This window comes from Carettochelys insculpta, chromosome 5, assembly GCF_033958435.1.
Source record: "Carettochelys insculpta isolate YL-2023 chromosome 5, ASM3395843v1, whole genome shotgun sequence".
NCBI lineage: Eukaryota > Metazoa > Chordata > Testudines > Carettochelyidae > Carettochelys > Carettochelys insculpta.
This window is the reverse complement of record NC_134141.1, coordinates 83676965-83698857: the sequence shown is the minus strand read 5'-3', so window position 1 is coordinate 83698857 and position 21893 is coordinate 83676965. Positions and strand designations below refer to the sequence as shown.

General features: G+C 46.6%; 1 protein-coding gene across 2 annotated transcripts in view; it reads right to left on the bottom strand.

The window, feature by feature from the left end:
• TNPO1 (transportin 1) overlaps nt 1-21893 on the bottom strand; it is a 190063-nt gene that overhangs the window by 87791 nt on the left and 80379 nt on the right. For both annotated transcript variants that reach the window (XM_074995420.1, XM_074995421.1), the window contains exons 5-6: nt 10533-10639; nt 8523-8656 (exon numbers count right to left, since the gene is read on the bottom strand). In XM_074995420.1, coding sequence (XP_074851521.1) covers nt 8523-8656; nt 10533-10639 — 241 coding nt within the window. The remainder of the gene's footprint in view (nt 1-8522; nt 8657-10532; nt 10640-21893) is intronic.

The following is a 21893-nucleotide window of genomic DNA, read 5'->3' as shown; positions in this document are numbered from 1 at the left end:
GAGTTCCTTGATATTTATATGTATAGCACAGTCCTTCAGGATCCATAGACCCTGAGTTCTCAGGAACCCCATGAGAGCTACCCAACCCACTCCCAAGGCACCCCAGAGCAAGTGAGGGGCAGGGAGCTGTGAACGGCACCCATGAACATAATTGCTTGCAGTCAAGCCACTGAAAGAGAAGTCCAATACCATCTGCTGTAGGATTACTAGCCTGTGCAGTCTGTCCCTGGATGGTCAGTAAGTGGATGCTAACCAGACCTGTAGAGGCCTGAGCCAGAGTCATGCCAACTGTACTATGTAAGTGCATGAGGCCACATAGCCAAGAAGCTCGAGGCAATTCCTTCCCAGGGTCATGGGAAATTGTCCAAGGCCACATATCATCTCTGACACGGTCTGGAAACCATCTGGTGGGAGATATGGCCGCACCCGTGTGGAATCTAGAAATGCTCCTGTAAACTCTATTCTCTGAACTGGTGTGAGTTCGTCTGGATTGATCGAGCAGGAGCCAAACCATTCATATAGGGAAACACTTGAACTTGATGTCTGTGTAAGAAAATAGCTACCACTGCCATGTGAAGACTCGGGCAGCTGAGGACAGGCCAAAGGAGAAAACAGTGAACTGGTAGTGATCACTGCCTATCAGGAATCTTAGGTACTTCCACACTTCAATTTCCCAAGCTCACAGGAAGTATACATCCCTCAAGGTGACAGCAACATATTGGTCATTTGTATCCAGAGAGGGTATAACAGGTGCCAGGGAGACCATCTATAACTTACACTTCTTTATGAACATATTGAGCTTGCACAGGTACAGTATGGACTGAAGCCAACCTCTGGCTTTCAAAATACAGGAATAGTGGGAGTAAAACCCCTATCCCTGCATTTCCAGAGGGACCTCCTCCACCGCTTCTAAAGACATGAGCATGTGCATCTCCTGATGCAAATGCTGGTCATGAGAAGGGGCCCAGGAAAGGGATGAGGAAGATGGTTGGGAAAGAGAAAGGGAAGAAAACTGGATGTGATACCTCATCCTAATTGCAAGCACCAGCCAGCAATCTGTCGCGATGCAGGCCCACACATAGAAAAACAGGTAAGTGGAAAGAAAAAAACAAAATGGAGTGGTATCCACCAAAATGACTAGTATAGTGCCCCTGACCGCACCTTTAAAACTGCTGTTTGTAGCTGACGGAAGACTTCAATAGTTTATAGAGTTCCAGCCCTGCTGCTGAGGGTGACTCTGACGACCACTTCTATTTCTTTCTGGATCCATCCTGCTTATTTGGTAAGGATAGGCTCTGTACTGAGGACGAGGTGTGAAGTATGTGTGTAAGCCTTAAGATCTCGGGGTGGGGTGTGCAGGAATCTCTTAGGCTATGGAGCCTCTTATCTGTGTCTTTTGGGGGTGGAAAGGAACGTGCCTTTGAATGGGAGGTCCTGCATAGTCTGCTGCACTTCAAAAGGAGAGACCAGATATTTGTAGCGAAGCCCCCTTACGCATGGCTGGGCCTGTGACCAGGACCCCAGTAAAGGCACCTGCGGCATCCAAGGCTGCTCACAGGGAAGCCCTGGACACCAGCACACCCCTCTTGCACCAGGGCAGAGAACTCCACTCTGGAGTCTTGAGGGAGCATCTCCATAAATTTTAATAAGGACCTGCAAGTATTAAAACCCACATCTGCTAATCAGCCCCTGCTGATTAGCAATATGAAGCTATAAGCCTCTAGTGGAGTAGACCCTGCATCTGTATAAATCCACCCTTTTGGTATCCCCATTATTAGGCAAGGGACCTTGAAACCCTTGAGTCTTTCAGTGATTTGCTGCATCAACTATCAAGGATTTGGGAGGCAGGAGGGTATAAGTGCTCAAACCACTGGCAGAGAGCACAAAGTACTACCTTTTGTTTCTTTTTGCCATTGATGGCATAGAGGCTGGCATTTACCACAAGGCCTTAGCAGTGTCCATGATTGATCTGATCACTGTGTGTCTGGCTGCAGAGGCTAAAATGTCTACCACCAGATCTATAACCTTTGCAATCTCTTCTGCTTGTACACTGAGGCCCTGTGCCATTCTTCTCAGGAGCTGCTGAAGTGCCTTACTGTCCTCCAAAACCACTCAGACTCCAGAGTCAACCAGCACCTCCTCAGGGGAGGACGAAGAAGAGAAGACCATCAGGACAATGGCATTCACCCTCAATTCCATGGCTACCACTGTGGCCAATGGCACTGAAATAGTTGGTGCCAGCAAGCCTGGTGCCTGCACTGGTGCTGAGCGCATCGAAGGTGCCAGTAATGCTGCCAGCATCATTTCTCCACGTCAGTGCCAGAGTGGACACTGGAGTTGGAGCCTGCACTGTTGACGGTGCTGGTACTTGTGCTACTCCCAGAGGTGCTGCAGTCAATGCCAATGGTGATGCCAATGCTCAAGTTGGCATGTGAGCCCAGAGTGCCAGTGTCATGGCCAACAGTGCCAACACCAACATAAATCTAGCTGACATGACCAAGGATATCTTAAAAATGCTGGCCTTAACTTCTGTCCTCCCTCTGATGAAAGGCCCAAGGGGTCCAAAAGGGCCACGAAGGCAATGCCTGCCACTGAGGCCACAGAGCTGTCTGATTGTGCCGCTCCCTATTGGAGGTCAACACACAACTCCTGTTTCACCTCCATCTCCCTGATTCAGACTCCAAGGTGTCCATACATGAGAACCACAGCGAAGTAGAACTTCTCAGCAACAACTCAAGGTGGGAGGTAACATTGGTCTGGTCAGCCTGATGTATCAGGGAACATGGTGCCAGGGAAGGAGAGCACCAAGACATCATAGCCACCTTTCCCCTATATGGTACCCTCTAATACACCAGTGCCAGTGATAAGAATGGTGCCAAACAGTAGAATAGTTCTTGAGCAACCCAAAAGGCTTTGGGAATAGAAAGCATAAGGATGCTTCTAGCCGCCTCTGGGGAACGAGCTGGTGGAGGTGTCTAGAGCTTCTCACTAGAACTGGGAGGCAGAGTAGAAGGTTGGTGGCTCAATTTGGGTCACACCTTCTGCCTATCCCTGGCAGGGATCTCCCACTCAGAGACCTCACCTTCTCAGGTTGCACTGTCAGCAACTTGGATTGCTGCTGGCGATGAAAGCCTCTGGAAGCACCTGTAAGGTGCCAAGAGCGCTTAACTGGAGCATGATGATGTCGCCAGTGTGCTTCAGATGGAAGAGGCAGCACTCGATGCCTAGTCAGTAGGTACATGGTCTGGCTGAGGTCTGAGAGCTGCCTCCATTAACGGGACCTTCAAATGCTGCTTCCTGTCTTTTAACATGAATGGTCTGACCATCTCACAGATGGGACAACAATCTTTTTGGTGCCTCTTATCTCAAAACACTAAGTATGAAGTGCCAGGATTGCTTTTGGGGATACACTTGCTTCAAAGCCACAGGTTTTAAAGCCGGGAGATCCAGGCATGCCCTGGTGCCAAAGCACACAGAAGGAAGAAACCTATGCTGGCTAACTTTAAAACAGAATCATAGAAGACTAGATTTGGAAAAGATTTCAGGAGGTCATCATGTGCAATCTCTTACTGAAAGCAGGACGAACCCCAACTAAATCACGCCAAGTAGTGCTGGAATAGAAAGAGATGGGCAGCCCTCAGGGAGGAAAACAGGTTAAGAGTTATTTAGAAAAGCTGGATATACACAAACCCACAGCATGCAGTTAGGATTCCTGGCTACAAGGGCACACTACTGACTCATTCAGCTTCTCATCCACTGGAATCCCCAGGTCCTTTTCTGCAGAACTGCTGCTTAGTTAATCAGTTCCCAGACTGTAGAAATGCCTGGTATTCCTCTGTCTTAAGTGCACCTGTGTCAGCACTTGTCCTTGTGGAACCTCATCAGATTTCTTTTGGCCCAATCATCCAATTTGTCTAGGTATTTCTGGACCCTATCCTTCACCTCCAGTGTATCACACTCTCCGCCCAGTCTCACACCAGCAATCCATCTCCTCATCCAGGTCATTAATAAAAACGTTGACCAAAACCAGGGTATTCCACTTGCTACTGACCACTAATCAGACAGAACCACTGATCCTACTCATTGAGCCTATCGATCTTGCCAGCCTTCTATGCCCCTTACAGGCCTTTTATCCAAGCCATATTACTTTAACTTGCTGACAAGGGCACTGTAGGAGACTATCAAAAGCTTTGCTAAAGTCAGAGTATATTTTGTTCACCAGCTTCCCCATATCCACAAAGCTAGTTACTTCATCATCAAAGGCAACCAGGTTGGTCAGGCACGATTTGCCCTTGGTGAATCCATGTTGACTATTCCTGAGCACTTTTCTCCTCCAAGTACTTCAAAATGGATTCCTCGGGGATCCCCTCCATGATTTTTTCAGGGACTGAGGTGAGGCTAACAGGTCTGTAGTTCTCCAGATTCTCCTTCTTCCCTTTTTTAAAAAGATGGGCACTACCTTTGCACTTCCCCTGATCTCCCTGAGTTTCAAAGCCAATGCTTCTGCAATCATGTCAGCCAATTCTCTCAGCAGCCTCGGCTGCATTTGATCCGGCCCCATGGATCTTTATATGTCCAACTTTCCTAAAAGGTTCTTAATCTGTTCTTTCTCCACTGAGGGCTCCCACCTCCTTTCCATTCTGTAGTGCCTATTCCAGGATACAAAAAAAAAAAAAAAAAAAGCAGTGAGTACTTCAGCTTTTTCCACATCATCTATCACTAAGTTACCTCCCTCATTCAGTAAAGGTCCTGCTCCTTCCCTGATCAGCCTTTCATTGTTAACATGCCTGTAGAAACCTTTCTTGCTCCCTTCCACATCTCTTGCAAGCAACATACTTATACTCTTCTCTAGCCATCTGTTCAAGTTTCCACTTCTTGTAAGCTTCCTTTTTGCATTTAAGCTCAAAGACGTCTGTAAAGCCAGGACACTACCCTACAATATTTGCCTTTTTTTTTTTTTTTAAAAAAAAACTGAACATCAGGATGATGCGGTCCTGTGCCTTTTAAGTTTCTTCACAATACAGTCAATTCCCCTGGTCTCCTTTCCTCCTCATGTTAGCATTCCAGGGGACCCTGGTCTTCAGTTCCCTCAAGGAGTCAAAGTCTGCTTTTCCGAAGTCCAGGGTCTGTATTTTGCTGCTCCCCTTTCTTCCTTTGGACAGGATCCTGAACTCAACCATATTAGGATCCCAGTTGCCCAGGTTATCAACCCCATCTACTTGCCCTACCTCTCTGTCTGTGAATAGCAGGTTGAGCTGAGCATGACCACTTGTTGGTACCTTCAGCACTTGCACCAGGAACTTGTCCCCAACATTCTTCAAAACTTCCTGGATTGTCTGCGTACTACTGTATTGGCCTCCACGCACATATCAGGCTGATGAAGCTCCTTATGAAAATCAGAACCTGTGATCTGCAAGCTTCTAAAAGGTGTTTGAAGAAAGGCTCATCCACATGATTTGGTGGTCTATAGCAGACCCCACCAAATCATCATCCTTGTTGCGCTCGCTTCTAAACTTAAACCCAGAGAGACTTTTAACATGATTTTCTCCCTTTTATACTAAAGAACAACAAGAAGTCCTGTGGCACCTTATAGACTAAAAGATATTTTGGAACATAAGCTTTCGTGGGCAAAGACCCACTTAGATGCATGACTGACTCATCAGTCATGCATTGGACAAAGCGGGTCTTACACTCCAAAGTATCTGTTAATCTATAAAGTGCAAAAGAACTCCTTGCTCTCGAAGATACAGGCTAACATAGCTACCTCCCTGATACTTGTCCCTTTCATACTGGAGCTCTGAGCAACCATGCTGCTTTCTTATATATGGTGCAATTCCCCCACCTTTACACCTGTTTGTCTTTCTTGAACAGTTTACGCCCTTCCATAACAGAACTATTATAAACAATTTTTTTTCCTGCTAACTAAAACAATAACTAAGAAATATAAGGAGAATAAGTCGCCATGCTTGCATACAAAAATGGCTAGTTCCAGCTTACTGTCACTGGCAGAAAGTAGGACCTGAAGTCGGGGAGGGGCTCTATATCAAGTGCCACATGGGATACCAAAGCCAACCCTCCGACTAGCTGCTGCAGAAAAAAAGTCTTTCTGCTAACATGCACATGCACACAGGCACCTACTTGGAATACACATGAACACTCAAAGGAGCTTTTTCTTATGATGCTGTCACTCATGTGAAACTATATGCCCATGCAATCTATGTACTGATGTTTATAATGTATCCATCTACTCTTTTTCAAACAGATTATTATTTTTCCAATATTGTTTATTTTCAGTGGATATAGTCTGTAGGGATGACAGGCCCAACATCTTCAAATCTTACTCAAAAACCTGTAAATTAGAACTGAAATTAAAATTTTAGAACTAAGCGTAGGAGGGTGAGAGGGAGGCCAGGCAAGGCAGGGGTTAAAAAAGGCCTGTTAGCCTAATCGGCCCCACCCTGGTTCACCTGCAGCCAGTGTCAGGTCTGGAGGGGTATAAAGGGATGGAAGCCAGCTCAGTTGGAGGCTGACCAGTGAAGAGGCAGGAGCTGGCTCTGAGGCAGAAGGCCCCAGGCCAGAGCTGCCACCTGGTTACCCACTGGAGGGCGCAGCTCAGGACCCTCCCCCAGGCACTGAGGGGATTGGGGAGCCCCTCCCCAGGGAACTCCTCCCCCACCAAAAGGGGGAACTAGATTCTCAGGGCCTCGCCCCAAACTCAACCCATAGATGTTTGGGTGGGGGCTGCGGACCCACCCAACAGGTTCTGGCCAGGGGGCCTAGCCACTAGGCCACCTGGGATCAGGTGTGAAACGCTCACACTAAGATATTAACAAGATGGCTTGTTTTTTTAAAAAATTAAATAGATCCTAAAATTATGCCAATGAATCTAGACAGATTTAAATCATAGGCAAGGAAACAAAAGAAAAAAAATCAATAGAAATACACTGAACACTAAAGCACTAATAAAATACTTTTTGTAGAACACAATCCTACATTAGCAGTAGAAGAATGTATTTAAACACATCTTTTCCATCCCTGGCTTCTAAAATTTTCTATAGAACTAGGAAATTTTTTTTTTCCCACCACATATCTGCTGACTCCATTTGCATCAAAAAACCTCAAGCATTTCTTGTAAATACAACCAGATCCCACATTTGCCCAGAACCTCACTCTGAAGCTGTTTTCAAGTACTGTCTTAATTTTAAAGGGGGCGGAACCAACTGAACTCTCATATTGGTGGAAAAACATTCAACTTTACAGCTCCCTTTTAAGAAAAACATATTTCCTTCAAGAGTTTAGAATAATTGCTGACATTACTGAACAGGAATTACCAGGTATTACTGCAGTTGTTCAGTAGGTTCCTTCAATGGAGAGAATTCGTGTGTTTTTTTTTCTTTCCCCCTTTTTTTAAATAAAAGGTAAAAGACAGAAGAAGAGGAGAAAAAGCATTCTGAATTGGTAAAGAGATTTCATTTTATTCAGAGGAAAATATTTTCCCCAAATGCATAATATGAGATTAGATCAAGCTCAGGATTGTTCCTTAAATTAGATTTTTTCTAATGCTGTGTCTAGTCTAGCTTCAGAAGTCTCACTGATAAAATACTATGTCACTTTTCCTTGAGAGACTATTCCACAGCTTAAGATTTCACTATCAAATTCATTCCTGAATTTTTCCATCTTAATATCTACTGTGATACTTCTTTCAGTCTCTTCAACCTCACCCCACGCTTTGAAATCATATAACCTCAGCAACCTGATATTCCATGTGAACGGTAACTTCTAACGTGCATGATGTCCAGAAATCACACTAACAGTTAGGTCTCATCACACACTATTACAACTCTGTACAAGTAATTCAAAACTGCTTTTTGGTGTTTTACACTGGCGTATGTTCAATTTCGTACTGATTACCACCCCATAGCTATCTTTTTCTTGTTATCCACTTCATAGTTTTTTTTTTCCCCCCAGAACACCGGATATTTTGATTTTATTAGTATTGTAAATCACCTCACCTAAGAAGTGAATATGTTTTTAATGTGCCCTCCTGAAAGATCTGAAACACTTTCAAATACTGGTAGTCAGAAAAGCAATTTGAGAAGGAATGTGTTATACACTTGCTTTACTGAATAAACGTATGTTAGTTCTTTATTCATGATCACACTGCAGACAATGCAGCTGAGACACCCTGATCGGGAGTCTACTTTTCTGGTGCATGCTTTCAGCAGCAAGAGATTTATTACGTTTCAGCTACTAAATCTTGTTGTTGGTAAAGCTAGAACCCCACTGACTTTCAAGGCCCTTGGTTGCTAGTAAGGTTGAAAACACCACCTTTTTGTTCGTAACTGAGCAAAGAGTGATAATACAAGTCTTTGGCACTAACATAGAATCCCAAAGCTGCTTTCTTCCCTGCACCCACACATGTAGGATCACTTCTCCAGACATTTTAAACAATACCACAAGATATTTTATTGATTACCTAAATCAATTTTCATCTGAGACTGTAGTGTTGCATCTATACCTACCTTATTTTTGGACTGCTGTGTTTGAAGAACTGTAAAAACTTAGGGATCATGATGTTGAGGGGTCGGTCTAATACATCACTATCTAAGATTTCAGCAGAATCTTCACATATCTTCTGAAGAGCTCCAAATGCTCCCTGTAAAATACGTATGTTTACTTTCTCCAGAAAAATGTAAGTTAACGCTCTCTAGTCCCCAAGAAAGTCAATGAGGAGTTCAATCGATTTAAATACTCAACATGGCTAGCTAGTTTACCAGTTAGCAAAGAGATGCAGTTATAATCTCAGACATTACTAAACTGCGACTCCATTCCATAATGAAAATAGAAATTTTAACCAGGTCTCTCCAAGATAGCTATAAATGATAGGCAAGATTTTATTTTGTTTTTTCAATGCTACTCTATTCAGACTGCATGTTTTCCCTGAGGTAGTTAGCAGGTATATTTTATAGATTACAAAGCTGGTCTTCAATTGGGAACAAAAAAAATGTCTTCCATTTATACCAAGGCAAAGCATTTCCCCCTATATTAAAACAGTTTTAAATCTAGTACGACAATTTTCCTAAACTATACGCACTTGATTTTAAGCGTGAATGACAAACCCTAGCATTCCAGTCGTAAAACGATCATCTGAACATTGGAAAAGTGATTTCTTCACTCCATCCAAAACAAAATATTAAGAAAAATAGTTTGTCCATGAGAACCGATTTAGACCATCTCTGTCAGATTTGTTCTGGGTACCATTTATTGCTCTCAAATTGCTAGAGGCTTTTTGCACATAACACCTCAAACAGCTTTTGAGGATCCTATATAAAATAACCAAAATCATGTAGCAAAGGGACTTCGGTAGTTGGATATATTTTGATAACAAAGGTAACAACTGTTTTGATAATTTAACATTTCTCATATAGCAAGATTAACATCTGCCTTCTTCTGTACTCATTTTTGATCACCTTAGGTCGCTAAAGTAATCACTCTCATATCAGTCCAATGTAATATCTACGATAGAAGAAATTTTAGGATAAGTTTCAGAAGAAACAAAAGCCATATGACTTAAGTCAGATAAAAGAGTAAGCCACTGTTCAGTTACAGAATAAGTATTTGGCCATAAGAAGTTAGAATGAATAATTAGTTGTAACTACTGAGCACTAGAGCAGCGGTTCCCAAACTCTTCACTCGGGGTACGTCTATACTTTCCCAGATGTCAACCCAGTCAGGGTTGATCTTCCAGGCTTTGATTTAGTGTGCCTAGTGGGGGGCGCACTAAATTGAACCATTAGGGCTCAACAGTCAACCCTGGTGTTCCTCATTCTTGCAAGGAGTAAGGGAGGTCAATGGGAGAGTTTCTCCCACTGACCTCCCTCTGTGAAGACAGCCTGATAAGTCGATCTTAGATACATCGATTCAGCTATACAGTTGTCCTAGCTGGAACTGAGTACCTAGTACCAACCTTCAGGTCTAGTGTAGACTTACCCTAAATTGGCTCACTAACTGTACATTCTTTTTTAGGAATCAACCACTATCCCCATTTCCCAAACATCTTCCCTTTTTCAGCCCTCCTAGCTTCCAGCTTCCCCGCTCACATCTGTCTCTTCTTACTCAGCCTATTCCCTTCTCCATCGTCCCTTCCAGCCCAGACCCTTCACTCTTGTTCTCAGAAGGCCTGTCTCCTCCTGCAGCCCAGCCAGGATAGTCACCAGGCTGCTGAATGTTCCATCACTGGCTCTGACAGCTTCCTCCAGGCTGCAACTACTGCCACCACCCAGCTGCCTGCTGCCCACGGGAAGTAAGAATACAAGGGAGAGACGGATGACTGACCACTGGCCCAACTGCTTCGTCAGTGTTATAACTGTCTGGATCCTGCTCCTCAAAGGTGGTACTTCTAGCACACATGCAAACCACCTACACCCTTGCTGAAAACTACTAACTCCTGATTTGGAAAACATTGCTCAAAAAAAGACCACAATTATATGAAATGACATTCTCTAACTTTGTATTTCAAACAAAACTCTCACCTCGCAGGTGTTGTAATCTTCAGAATCCAAGAGGCTGCAAAGTTTTGGTAAGAGTTCAGGCCAATTCTGCAATTCTCCCTTAGAGGCAATGGTTGTAATCAGAATGCCTTGGATGTATTAAAGAAAAGGAACGAAAAAAGTGAGATTCTCTGAAGAAACACAGGTTTAGCAGGATACAGTTTTTATGAACATCCTCACCTCCACAATACAACTGGGTAAAGAATACTCTGTTTAGTAGCTTGTTTTTCCTTAAAAAACAAAAAATGTAGAGGAAGGAAACTATTACAAAGAAAGTTACCAAATCTCTTTCCTATTAATAAAGTGCCCGAGAATACAACTGATTGTTCTTGCTTGTTACCAGGGAGGTAGCTCAAACCCGTCAACAACAAAAAGGCTAGGTCACTCCCCCTCTTCAAAAAGAGCTTGCACGTCCCCATACGCCAGCTTTGTTGCTGAAAGTTCTAGAAAGGAATTATTTAAAAGATCCAGGGTAGTATGTTGATTTGGTCAGTTTATTTGAAAACTAAAGCAGCCCTAAAGAAATAAAGCCACGCTCCATTTTGGAAGAAAGAGGTAGATGAGTAAACTGTTAAAACAATGGCATCCTCCAAATATTTTGGTTAGACTTTGCAGGTGACGTAAAAGAAGCATTGGGGCATGAGGAACTACTTTTGGAAAATCCTACTTTTTAAAAAAAAAAAAAACCTCAGAAGTGATAGAGATGGAAGCGTCAGCGGGGCATGGGGAACAGATTTAGCATGTAAATGCATTTTAAATATTAGAAGAGTTTCAAGCCACATTTAAACAGGAAGCATCCTGTCTCCCTTTCCTCTGCAAAGACAAACATATTATAGATGCTCTTACAATTAAAGAATTTCTGCCTACAGCAGTAATATAAAGCATTCTCAAGATATTCAATTTAAGTCTTCAGCATAATCCAATTTACTATCTTGACAATGAGGAGAAAGTAAGCAAATGCTTCTAAACACCCAAAGGAACAAACACAGTATACAAAGTTTCCCACAAACTGATTTGGTGTGGAATATACCCATTATTGTATTGCTTATGTTTTCTAATTTTTTTATATGTGAGCATTGTTCATATACATATTATATTATGACATTATTTGTTTAGGGCTGCTTTATATTATATATAAAAAGCAGCCCTAAACAAATTATGCCATAATATAATATTATATTATGGCATATATAATTTTTATATATATATATAACGCTCACATATAAAAAAGTTACAAAACATAAGCAATACAATTTAACATGACAACGGAGCACAAAGCATGCATATATATATACACACACACACTCTCTCTCTCTCTCTCTAAACAGGTATATTCTACAACAAATCAGTTTGTGGGAACTTTGTATACTATGTTTGTTCCTTTGGTTGTTTAGAAGACTTCACTTACTTTTTCCTCATTGTTAAGATTGTAAATTGGATTATGCTGAAGACTTAAAAAAGTGAATATCTTGAGAATGCTTTACATTACTGCTGTAGGCAGAAATTCTAATATATATAATATTAATTAAAGAATACAATTAAACAACGCTCACATATAAAAAATTACAAAACATAAGCAACACAATTTAACATGACAACCCAGCACAAAGCAAAACTGGTAGACAGCAAGTAGTCTAGTAAACCCAAGTTATAAAAACAGCCTTTGCAGTATTATACAAATGCCTGTAGGCTAATTCTACTCCAATTCCCCAAAAAGCGTGTATTTATATTACAACTAAGAAGAAATGTAAGTAGTTCAGGGTAGCCAGCTGCTTGGGCAAGTGTAAAGAGAAGTTACTCACCGTAGTAACAATGGTTCTTCGAGATGTGTCCCCGTGGGTGCTCCACGATAGGTGTCGGGCTCGCCCTGGCACCGCAGGTCGGATCTTTTCAGCAGTTTCTGCTGGACCGCGCATGTGCCGGCGCGCGCTGCTCCCTTGCGCACTTCCGGCCGCATGCGCGATCCGGTCCCCGCCAGTTCCTTGACCAACCGCCTCGGATGCTCCTGAAAAATACTAAACAGAGATCCGAAGCGGGGAGAATGGGCGGGTGATGGAGCACCCACGGGGACACATCTCGAAGAACCATCGTTACTATGGTGAGTAACTTCTCTTTCTTCCTCGAGTGTCCCCATGGGTGCTCCACGATAGGTGACTACCCAGCAGTAACCCAAGATAGAAGGTGGGTAATTGGTTTATTCGCAGCTTGTCCCCGAGAGGACTGCTGTCGAGAGACGGGTATCCTCTTGGAATACCCTGTGAAGGGCATAATGCTTGGCGAAGGTGGCATAGGATGACCAGGTCACCGCTCTGCAAATGTCTTTTAGCACAATGCCCTTGAAAAAGGCTGTTGATGCCGCCACCGCCCTAGTGGAGTGAGCCCTAGGTGGGGCCAGTAAAGGAGTCTAAGTTCGTAGCACATTTTCATGCAGGATACGATGTGCTTCGAGATTCTCTGCTAAGAGAGACCTTCTCCATTTGATTTGGGAGTGAGAGAGACTAGGAGTCTATCCGTTTTCCAGAAGGACTTAGTCCTGTCTATATAAAAAGCCGGAGCCCTCCTCACGCCCAGGAGGTGTAGGCGCGCCTCTTAGTTGGAGTTATGAGGCTTTGGATAAAACGAGGGTAAAACTATAGGTTCGTTAATATGAAACTCTGAAGAAACTTTGGAAACAAAGGCTGGATGCAGCCTCAAGGTTACCGCGTCCTTGGAAAATACCGTGCAGGGTGGCGTTGCCATAACTGCCGCAAGCTCGCTCACCCTGCGAGCTGACGTGATTGCAAGAAGGAAGGTCGTCTTTATCGTAAGGAGACGGAGGGAAACCGTGGCTAAGGGTTCAAACGGTGGTCCCATTAGCGCATTAAGCACCAGGTCCAAGCTCCACGAAGGTGGAAGCGGTTTCCGAGGGGGGTATAGGTTTACCAGCGCTTTGAGGAACCTGGTAACCGTGGGATGGGCAAACACCGTGTGCCCTTCCTCTTCATGTCTGAAAGCCGATATAGCGGCAAGGTGGACCTTCAACGAGGATAGGGAGAGTCCGCCTCTCTTGAGGTCCAGTAAATACTCTAGTATTACAGGCAGATGTGCAGCAAGGGGGGCTAATTGCTTGGTAGAACACCATGCAGTGAATTGAGTCCATTTTTGCTTATAGGGCTTCCTCGTGGAAGTCCTCCTGCTACTTTCTAGGACTTGTTCCACTCCCTCCATACACCTGCTCTCTAGGGAGCTGAGCCATGGATTAACCATGCTTGCAGTCGCAGGCCTCGGGGGTGTGGATGCACTATGGACCCCTGGGCTTGCGTGAGCAGATCCGGCACCACTGGGAGGGGCATCGGTGGACGGTCCGACATATGCAGGAGTAAGGGGAACCATTGCTGTCGATCCCACGTTGGGACTACTAGGATCATTCGGGCTCTCTCTCTCTCCTGGCTTTCTACAAGACTTTGTGGATAAGCACTGTGGGAGGAAATGCGTAGAACAGGGGGCCCCTCCACGAGATCGCGAATGCGTCCCCCAGGGACCTTCGTCCCATTCCTGCCCTGGAGCAGTATTGTGGGCACTTCTTGTTGTGTTGAGTGGCAAACAGGTCTACCTGGGGAAATGCCCATGTGTGAAAAATCGGTCGTAGCAGATCGGAACGGATCTGCCTATTGTGTGTGAGTGCGAAGCGACTGCTCAGCTGGTCTGCCTTCACATTGTGAGCGCCCGGTAAATACGAGGCTTTCAAGGTTATATTGTTGGCGATGCACCAGTTCCACCATAGGACTGCTTCCGCAGATAAGGCACGGGACCGAGCTCCTCCTTGACGATTTATATAAAACATGGTGGAGGTATTGTCTGTACTGATCCCAACTACTGTGCTTTGTATATGGTCTCGAAAGTGTTTGCAGGCATTGAACACTGCTCTGAGCTCCAGTATATTTATGTGCAGTGACTGTTCCGTGGAGGACCACAGTCCTTGCGTCACCTTTTCGCTCATGTGTGCTCCCCACCCTATCTGGAAGGCGTCGGTAGTGAGAAAAACAGATATTTGTGGTTGGTGAAAGGGCACCCCTGTTAGCATGTTCTTGGGATTCACCCACCATTGCAGGGATCTGCGCACCTCTGTCGTGGGCAACACCACCCTGTGGACAGTGTGTGCTGCCAGTTTGTAGATGCTCGCCAGCCAGGGCTGCATGCTGCGCATATGCAATCTGGCGTTCTGTACCACAAACGTTGCTGCTGCCATGTGGCCCAGCATCTGTAAGCATGTCAGAACCGGCACCGTAGGGCTGAAGGCCATGACTTGCACAAGGGAACCAACGGCGCGAAAGCGGGCATCTGGTAGATAAACCCTTGCTGTGACGGAATTTATACGTGCCCCTATGAACTCTATGTCCTGTGCCAGGTCTATCTTTGATTTTGTCAGATTGATGACCAGGCCCAGCGAAGAGAACGTGTCTGCTGTGACGCGTATCATGCGAAGTACCTCCTCCTTCGAGGCCCCTTTCAGTAGGCAGTCATCCAGATATGTGAATATAAACACCCTACGTCTGTGCAGATAGGCTGACACCACTGCCAAGGTCTTGGTGAAGACTCTGGGGGCCGAGGAGAGGCCGAACGGAAGAACCTTGTACTGAAAATATTCTTTGCCTACCATAACCCGGAGAAAACGCCTGTGAGCCGGGTGAATACTTATGTGGAAATACACGTCTTGTTAAGTCGAGGGCTGCGAACCAATCTCCATCGTCCAGTGCCATAAGTATAGAGGCGACTGTGATCACCCGAAAGTGTTGCTTGTGCAAGTACCGGTTGAGGCCTCGAAGATCTAGGATAGGCCTCCAGCCTCCTGTCTTTTTCTCTGTGAGGAAGTATCTTGAGTAGAACCCTTTCCCTCGGAGTTGCTCCGGCACTCTTTCCACTGCCCCTATAAGCATAAGATGGCCTACCTCCTGCTTGAGTCTCGCTTCGTGGGAGGCGTCCTTTAGGTGGGGTCTGGGTGGAGATCGTGTCGGTGGGAGCGAGTGGAAGGGAATCACGTAACCCGTGGCTTTGATCTTCAGTACCCATTTGTCTGTGGTGATCTTTTGCCACTGGTCGTAGAATGGTCGGAGGCGATGGTGGAATAGTAGCTTCGGATGACATTGTGCGATGGTAGTGATAGTGCAGCCCTGGATCTGTCTGTCAAACTTGTGGCCTTTGGCCCTGCCCCGAGGACGCACGGCTCTGTTGAGAACGTCGCCTGGGAGTTCTGTACTGTTGGTGCTGTTGATGTCGCCCTTGCCCCTGTGGTACTGGGGACGCTGGGGTTGATACTGCAAACAGCTTCTGCGTGTCAAAGCGGAGATCAACGATCTTCGCCTGCAGATCCCTCGGGATACCCGATGTCTGGAGCCAGGACTCACTGCGCATGACCACTGCCGTAGCTGTTGAGCGTGCTGCCGTATCCGCTATGACTAGGGCGATCTGAACTCCTGTCCTCGAGGCTGCGTAGCCTTCTTGCACGATGGCCTTGAGCACAGGCTTCGTGTCCTCTGGAAGCAAGTCCATGAGGGAAGTCAGCCTGGAGGAGTTGTCGAAATTATGGTTCGCTAGATGCGCTGAGGAATTCGCCATTCTCAACAGTAGGGTAGAGCAGGAGTAGACCTTTCTGCCGAACAACTCTAGTTTCTTGGCATCTTGTCCATTCCCCCTGTCTTGTACTGAGAAGTTTTTGACCTCTGTTGAGACGACTCCACCACCAGAGAATTTGGTTGCAGGTGGCTGAACAGGAACTCCACGCCCTTCATCGGGACAAAGTACTTCTTATCCGCTCTCTTGTTTATAGGCGGAGTGGACGCAGGGATCTGCCATATTGTGGTGGCGGACTCCATGATTGCTTCATCAGCGGAATAGCTATTTTGGAAGAGGCCGGAGGGCTCAGGTTTTTAAAGAGCTTATGGTGTTTCTCCTGCACCTCTGCTGTTTGGATGCCTTGCGTGAAGGCCACCCTTTTAAACAGCTCTTGGAACTGTTTGACATCGTCCGGAGGATGGACGTCCCCTGGGGCCATGGCCTCGTCAGGGGAAGATAGCGAGGAACCGCTAGGGTAAGCCTCTCTGGACCCCTCTGGGTCCTGTTGACGGTGATACATCCTCTCGCTAGATACTTGTGAGGGAAAATCTAGGGGTTCCAGAATCAACTCCCCCTGAGATATCTGCGTTTCTGTCCCCGTCCGCGATTGCCCTCGGGGACACTGAACCGTCTAGGAGGATCTGTCCCTTGGAGTATGCCTATGGTGTCTATGCCCCGCGTGATAGGGGCGACCATGGCAACACGGGCACTGTTCCAGAGATGGAGACCTGGACCACTCTGGAGGCGCATACTCCCTGCGTCTGGGGGAGCGAGATCGTCTGGGTGATTGAGGTAATGGAGAGACTGATTTGTGGCAGTACTCCAGGGGTTCAAAGCCCAGGAAGGGCGATGGTGGTCCGAGCCATGGTGATGCTGGCTGTAGGAACGGGGATGGGGGCTCAGGGTATACTGGAGGTGACCCCTGCCGCCTCGTTGGAGTCTGCAGCATAAGTGGAGGGCTTAGAGCGAGTAGCCCTGCAGCCCTGTCTGGAGAAGGGCTGCGGAGCTGGGTTTTCTGTGCTGCCTTTCCCCTCCCCTGTGGGGCTGGCTCCGCCCCTTTCTGTGTCCAGGATCTCGGCGCTGCGGTGCCGCGCGGGTGGTCTCCCCCGGTGCCTGCAGGCCGCGTGCCTGCAAGCTCTGCACCGCCGGTTCCCCGGGGGTCGGTGCCGCTAGCTGCGGTGTCGCCGGTTCCGGCGCCTGCCTGGCCGCCGCCCTGCCCGCGGTGCGGGGCAGCTGTTTGATTATCGGACGCTCAGCCTCTGCCACGTGTGTCTCCGCGCCGCCGCCGCGCAGCTGTGACTGCAGCTGGGGGCTATGCGATCCACCCATCCCGCTTGCTGTGGCTGCCGACAGGGATCGGGTTGGTGAAAGCTTCCTCCGTTTTTGCGCTGATGGGGTTAGGGAAGCAGCTTTCCTTTTATAGGCCCCTGCGGGTCCCTCCTGCTGAGGCCGCTCCGGCACGTCTGGCTGGAGGGCCTTGTCAAAGAGCAGCATTTTCAGCTGCATCTCTCTGTCCTTCCTTGCTCTGGCTGTGAGCTTTGAGCAGAAGGAGCATTCTGGGTGACATGAGATTCCCCGAGGCACCTAATGCACTGACTGTGCCCATCGGAGGCCGGCATCGCTTCACGGCATGACTCACACTTTTTGAATCCTGAAGAGGACATTGTGGTGAGTCTTTGAGTTGTTAATAGGGTACTTAGCACCTTCTCTGTGCCTGTTCCCCTCTCGGACTCAGCCTGCCGTGGCAGGAGGCCTAATGGCCTTACGTCCCCGGGCTTCCGCTGCTCCGCTTGCTACTAAGGCTGTAAAACTTTACTTTTTACTCTTTTCTTTTTTTTTTTTGAAAAAAAACAAGCTAACTTAAGCTAAAAGACTGAAAAAGAAACTCTAAACACTTTAAAAACATTAAATACGCTAACTCTGGCTGTAGCCTGAGCGGATTCCGTCTGCAGCCGATGGCGGTTAAAGAGGAACTGGCAGGGACCGGATCGCGCATGTGGCCGGGAGCGCGCAAGGGAGCAGTGCGCGCCGGCACATGCGTGGTCCGGCAGAAACTGCTGAAAAGATCCGACCTGCGGCGCCAGGGCGAGCCCGACACCTATCGTGGAGCACCCACGGGGACACTCGAGGAAAAAACATTGTTATATTTCCATAGCCTCTCCTGCTGTGCACAGGGTATGTTTAGCACAGAAGAGTGATAACCTAGGTAGAAAGAGATGTGTTTTTCTGTAGGTAAGGACATCAGGTTTCTTTTAAACACTAACTCTGGTTCTCCAATGCAGACTGCTGCAGCCCTATCTGGATGCAGTTGCAGTTAACATCCTCAGGGCTGTTCAGGTAGTTGTACAAAGAGCATACATATGTGGGCCACGTAACAGAGCTGCTATGCTGTCCAAAGTGGTAAACCAGAGAAACACTGATCCACACTGTGAAGATTACTTCCTATTGTTAAATAGGGTTGAATATACAGGCCAGAGTGAAGGTCTTCTACCACTTCGGGCAAGATTTTAAGGATCTGCTGACACACTAAAGTTGAAAGTGCTGCCACAGCAGTGTGGTCACAACAAGAGTGCTGGAGAGAGAGCTTTCCCAGTGCTCTAGGTATACCACCTCCATGGAGGAAACAGCCGACAGGACTGGCAGCAAGGCTATCTGTGCTGTAGCACTAGCCAGAATGGTGGTGTCCGGCACCTTAACTTGCTAGGCTGGGTGAAGGGGGTGTGCATTTTCAAACCCCCTGAATGATAAAGTTATAGTGCAGTAACTTGTCAGTGTAAACAAGCCATAAGATGAGGTCTAGGCATCAATTTGTCTATTTACACTAGAGAATAGGGAGGAGCATCAATTATTCCTTTAAACTGAAAACACTTCTTGCTGATGGATCAGGGAGGCATCCTTAAAAGGTTCAAAGGGAAGCGCTGTTAGCTTAGCAAGCTCCAAATATAAATCCCAGAAGGGAAATGGTTCTCTTCTGATGAAAAGCATTTCCTGAGTCTTTTTAAGAACCTGACTACTGTAGGGTGAAAAAAGAATCTGTTTTGCACTACACACACTCAGCGAAGATAGTCACGGTTTACTTTTACAGATACTAATTATACTGCAAGGACCAGTCACAAATTGTCCAATGTAGCAGGCACTTACCCTTATGACAGGAAAAAAACATTTTGTTGCTGAACTACATGGAGGATCTCTTCCATTTTTGGAGATAACTTTCCAAACTGGAAGATTTCCTGCATTCTCTCAGGAATATCCAGGACAAGTGGGAGTTTCTCCTAATAGGAGTGAAGGGTCCTGTTATTCCACAGAAACAAAAAGTCTACAGACTGTGGAAATAAGAAAGATAGTTGGGAGAGCAGCAAGAGCTCAGTATACCAGCTATGGGACCAGACACCCTGGTAATAAGTAGGATTGGGAAAGGGTAACTAAGATGATCTTGCTCCAATCCAGAAAAAAATCTGGCAATCTTGTTCCTGCCTGTTCTCCTGAAGCATAGAAGGTACTTCCGTTTCCTCTGGAAAGAAAGAGATCCACTTTCATATTTCTTGTCCCCTGAAGCCTGCATTCATGGGGATTCTGACTTCTCCTGATGAAGAAATTGGAATGGCTTCTACAAGATGTAATTAAGGGGCAGATCTGGTGTTTGGTGCATTGTACTTCACTGCTAGGAGAGCTCATGGCCACATGCACCCAATGTTATTACCCTTTCACCATAGTGAATATTTACAGTTACTGCAGTGTGATGCAGCTTCCCAGGCTCACCCTCCAATCCAGCAGTTTCCAACCTTCTTGAAGCAATGACCCATTCAGACAATCTGGGAAGACTTTGCAAACCAAGGCAATTCAGAACAGGGGAGGTGGTTTTCTCCCCTAGGAAAAATGCACTACCACCCATACCCTGCTTAAACTCCTCTCAGCCCCAAATCGCCCCGTCCCCAGCTTAAATTCCGCTCAGGCCCACCTCCTGGTCCCCAGGCTTAAATCCTGCTCGGCTAGGGCTGTCAGATTTTTGGAAAAATTATGCAGAAGCAGCCCCACCCAGGTGATCCCCAGCCAGGGCTGCTTGTCCCACATACGATTTCCAAAAACCAGGGCAAGGACGCTGGTATCCCTGTGACTGGGACTCAGCTGTGGCACCAGGCCCACCAGCAATGCCAGCTGTGAGAACCCTGGCCAGGGAACAAAGGAAACCTCACAGCCCTGCAGGTGGAAGCTGGCTGGATCATGGAGCCCTGGCCAGCAACACCAGCCACGGAAACCCTGGACAGAGGGACCCTGCAAGCCCTGCGGCTGTAAACTGGCTGGGGAATGGATTCCTGGCTGGCAGCGCCAGCTGCGGGAACCCTGGATGGATGAACCATGCGGCTTGAATCTGGCTGGGCACAGAGCCCTGACCAGCTCTCAGCTGCCCCCATTCCAAGCTTAAACCTTCCTCAGCTCTCCCCCACCACCTACCTCACACAAGCTGCACAGTGCTCCTTCTCCAGCATGGCTCCCTGCAGCCCTCTTAGGCCCTTCCCCCACGTGCAGTGCAGGCAGTTGCCTGTCCTGTTGCCCTGAAATGGGACTCAATTTAATTAGTTCAACTGCTGGATCCCTCCTGGCAGCTGTTAAACCAATTGAGTAGAGTACCATTTAAACATGACAGGGCAGGAACTGGGTGCTGGAGGAGGCAGCTGTGGGAGCTACAAATGGCTCCATTAAGAGCCACATGCAGCTCAGGGCCACCCACCCAGAGACCCTTAGCCAATCTAATCATGACCCATCTTTGGGTCACAACCCATAAATTGGGAATCTCTGAGCTAATCTTTCCTTCTAAGCTTCTCCTTGCTTCCTACTCCTTTCATTTCTATCCTCTCAATTATATTTTAATCTAGTGATCAACCAGGTGTTCATAGTCCCCCAAGACAAAATGTTTAATGCTGCAGCATCGTCAGTGACAGGATGCTACAAACTGTTCCTTCTCTTATTACTGTTCTATTGGAAGAGAAGCAAATCCACTTCAAAGAAGCAACTGGATTTTCTTTTTTAGTGAGAGTTACAAACTGTAGGATGTGCAAGACCTGCAATGCTTTAAATCAGCTCCACTGATTGCTCCTTCAAGGTACACGAGACCCAGCAGAGAGGCTAATAGGCATTTCTACGGCCTAAAAGCAGAAGAACTGCAGAAACTTGCGTTTTACCTTGTTAGCGGCATTCCCTCTAAGATGAACTTTTGGGCAGCTGCCCAGGAGAGATTCATATGATGCCCAGCTGATTAGTAGAGTACCCAGAATGGGAACCATGTGTTTCTATTTGTGGTGAACATCTGCACAGGCGCTCATGCACATAACAAAATTAACTCCACCCATGAAAGAAAGAAATTAGAGGGAACACTTAGCAGAACAGAAATGGGGTGGGGAAGTAGAAATCAAAGCAATTCTAAATAAAACAGAGAAGCGTAAAAGAAAGATGAGTTAACAGACAGGCATTCCCAGCCCCCACACCTCCCAAAAAGCCAAATGGGTTTGATAATGAGATGGACTTGAGATAGATATAAATTTGCTGTGGCCATGCTTGGTCAAAATTTCAAAATGGCCAAATCGAAGAATACTAATGAGGCACTGAAATGAATATTCAGCACTCCATTAGCATGCTGCCGGCCACGACACTCGAAAAGTGCCACTTTTCACTCGTGTGGGGCTCGGCTACACAGGGCCTTTTCGAAAGGACCCCGCAGACTTCAAAATCCCCTTATTCCTATCAGCTGATAGG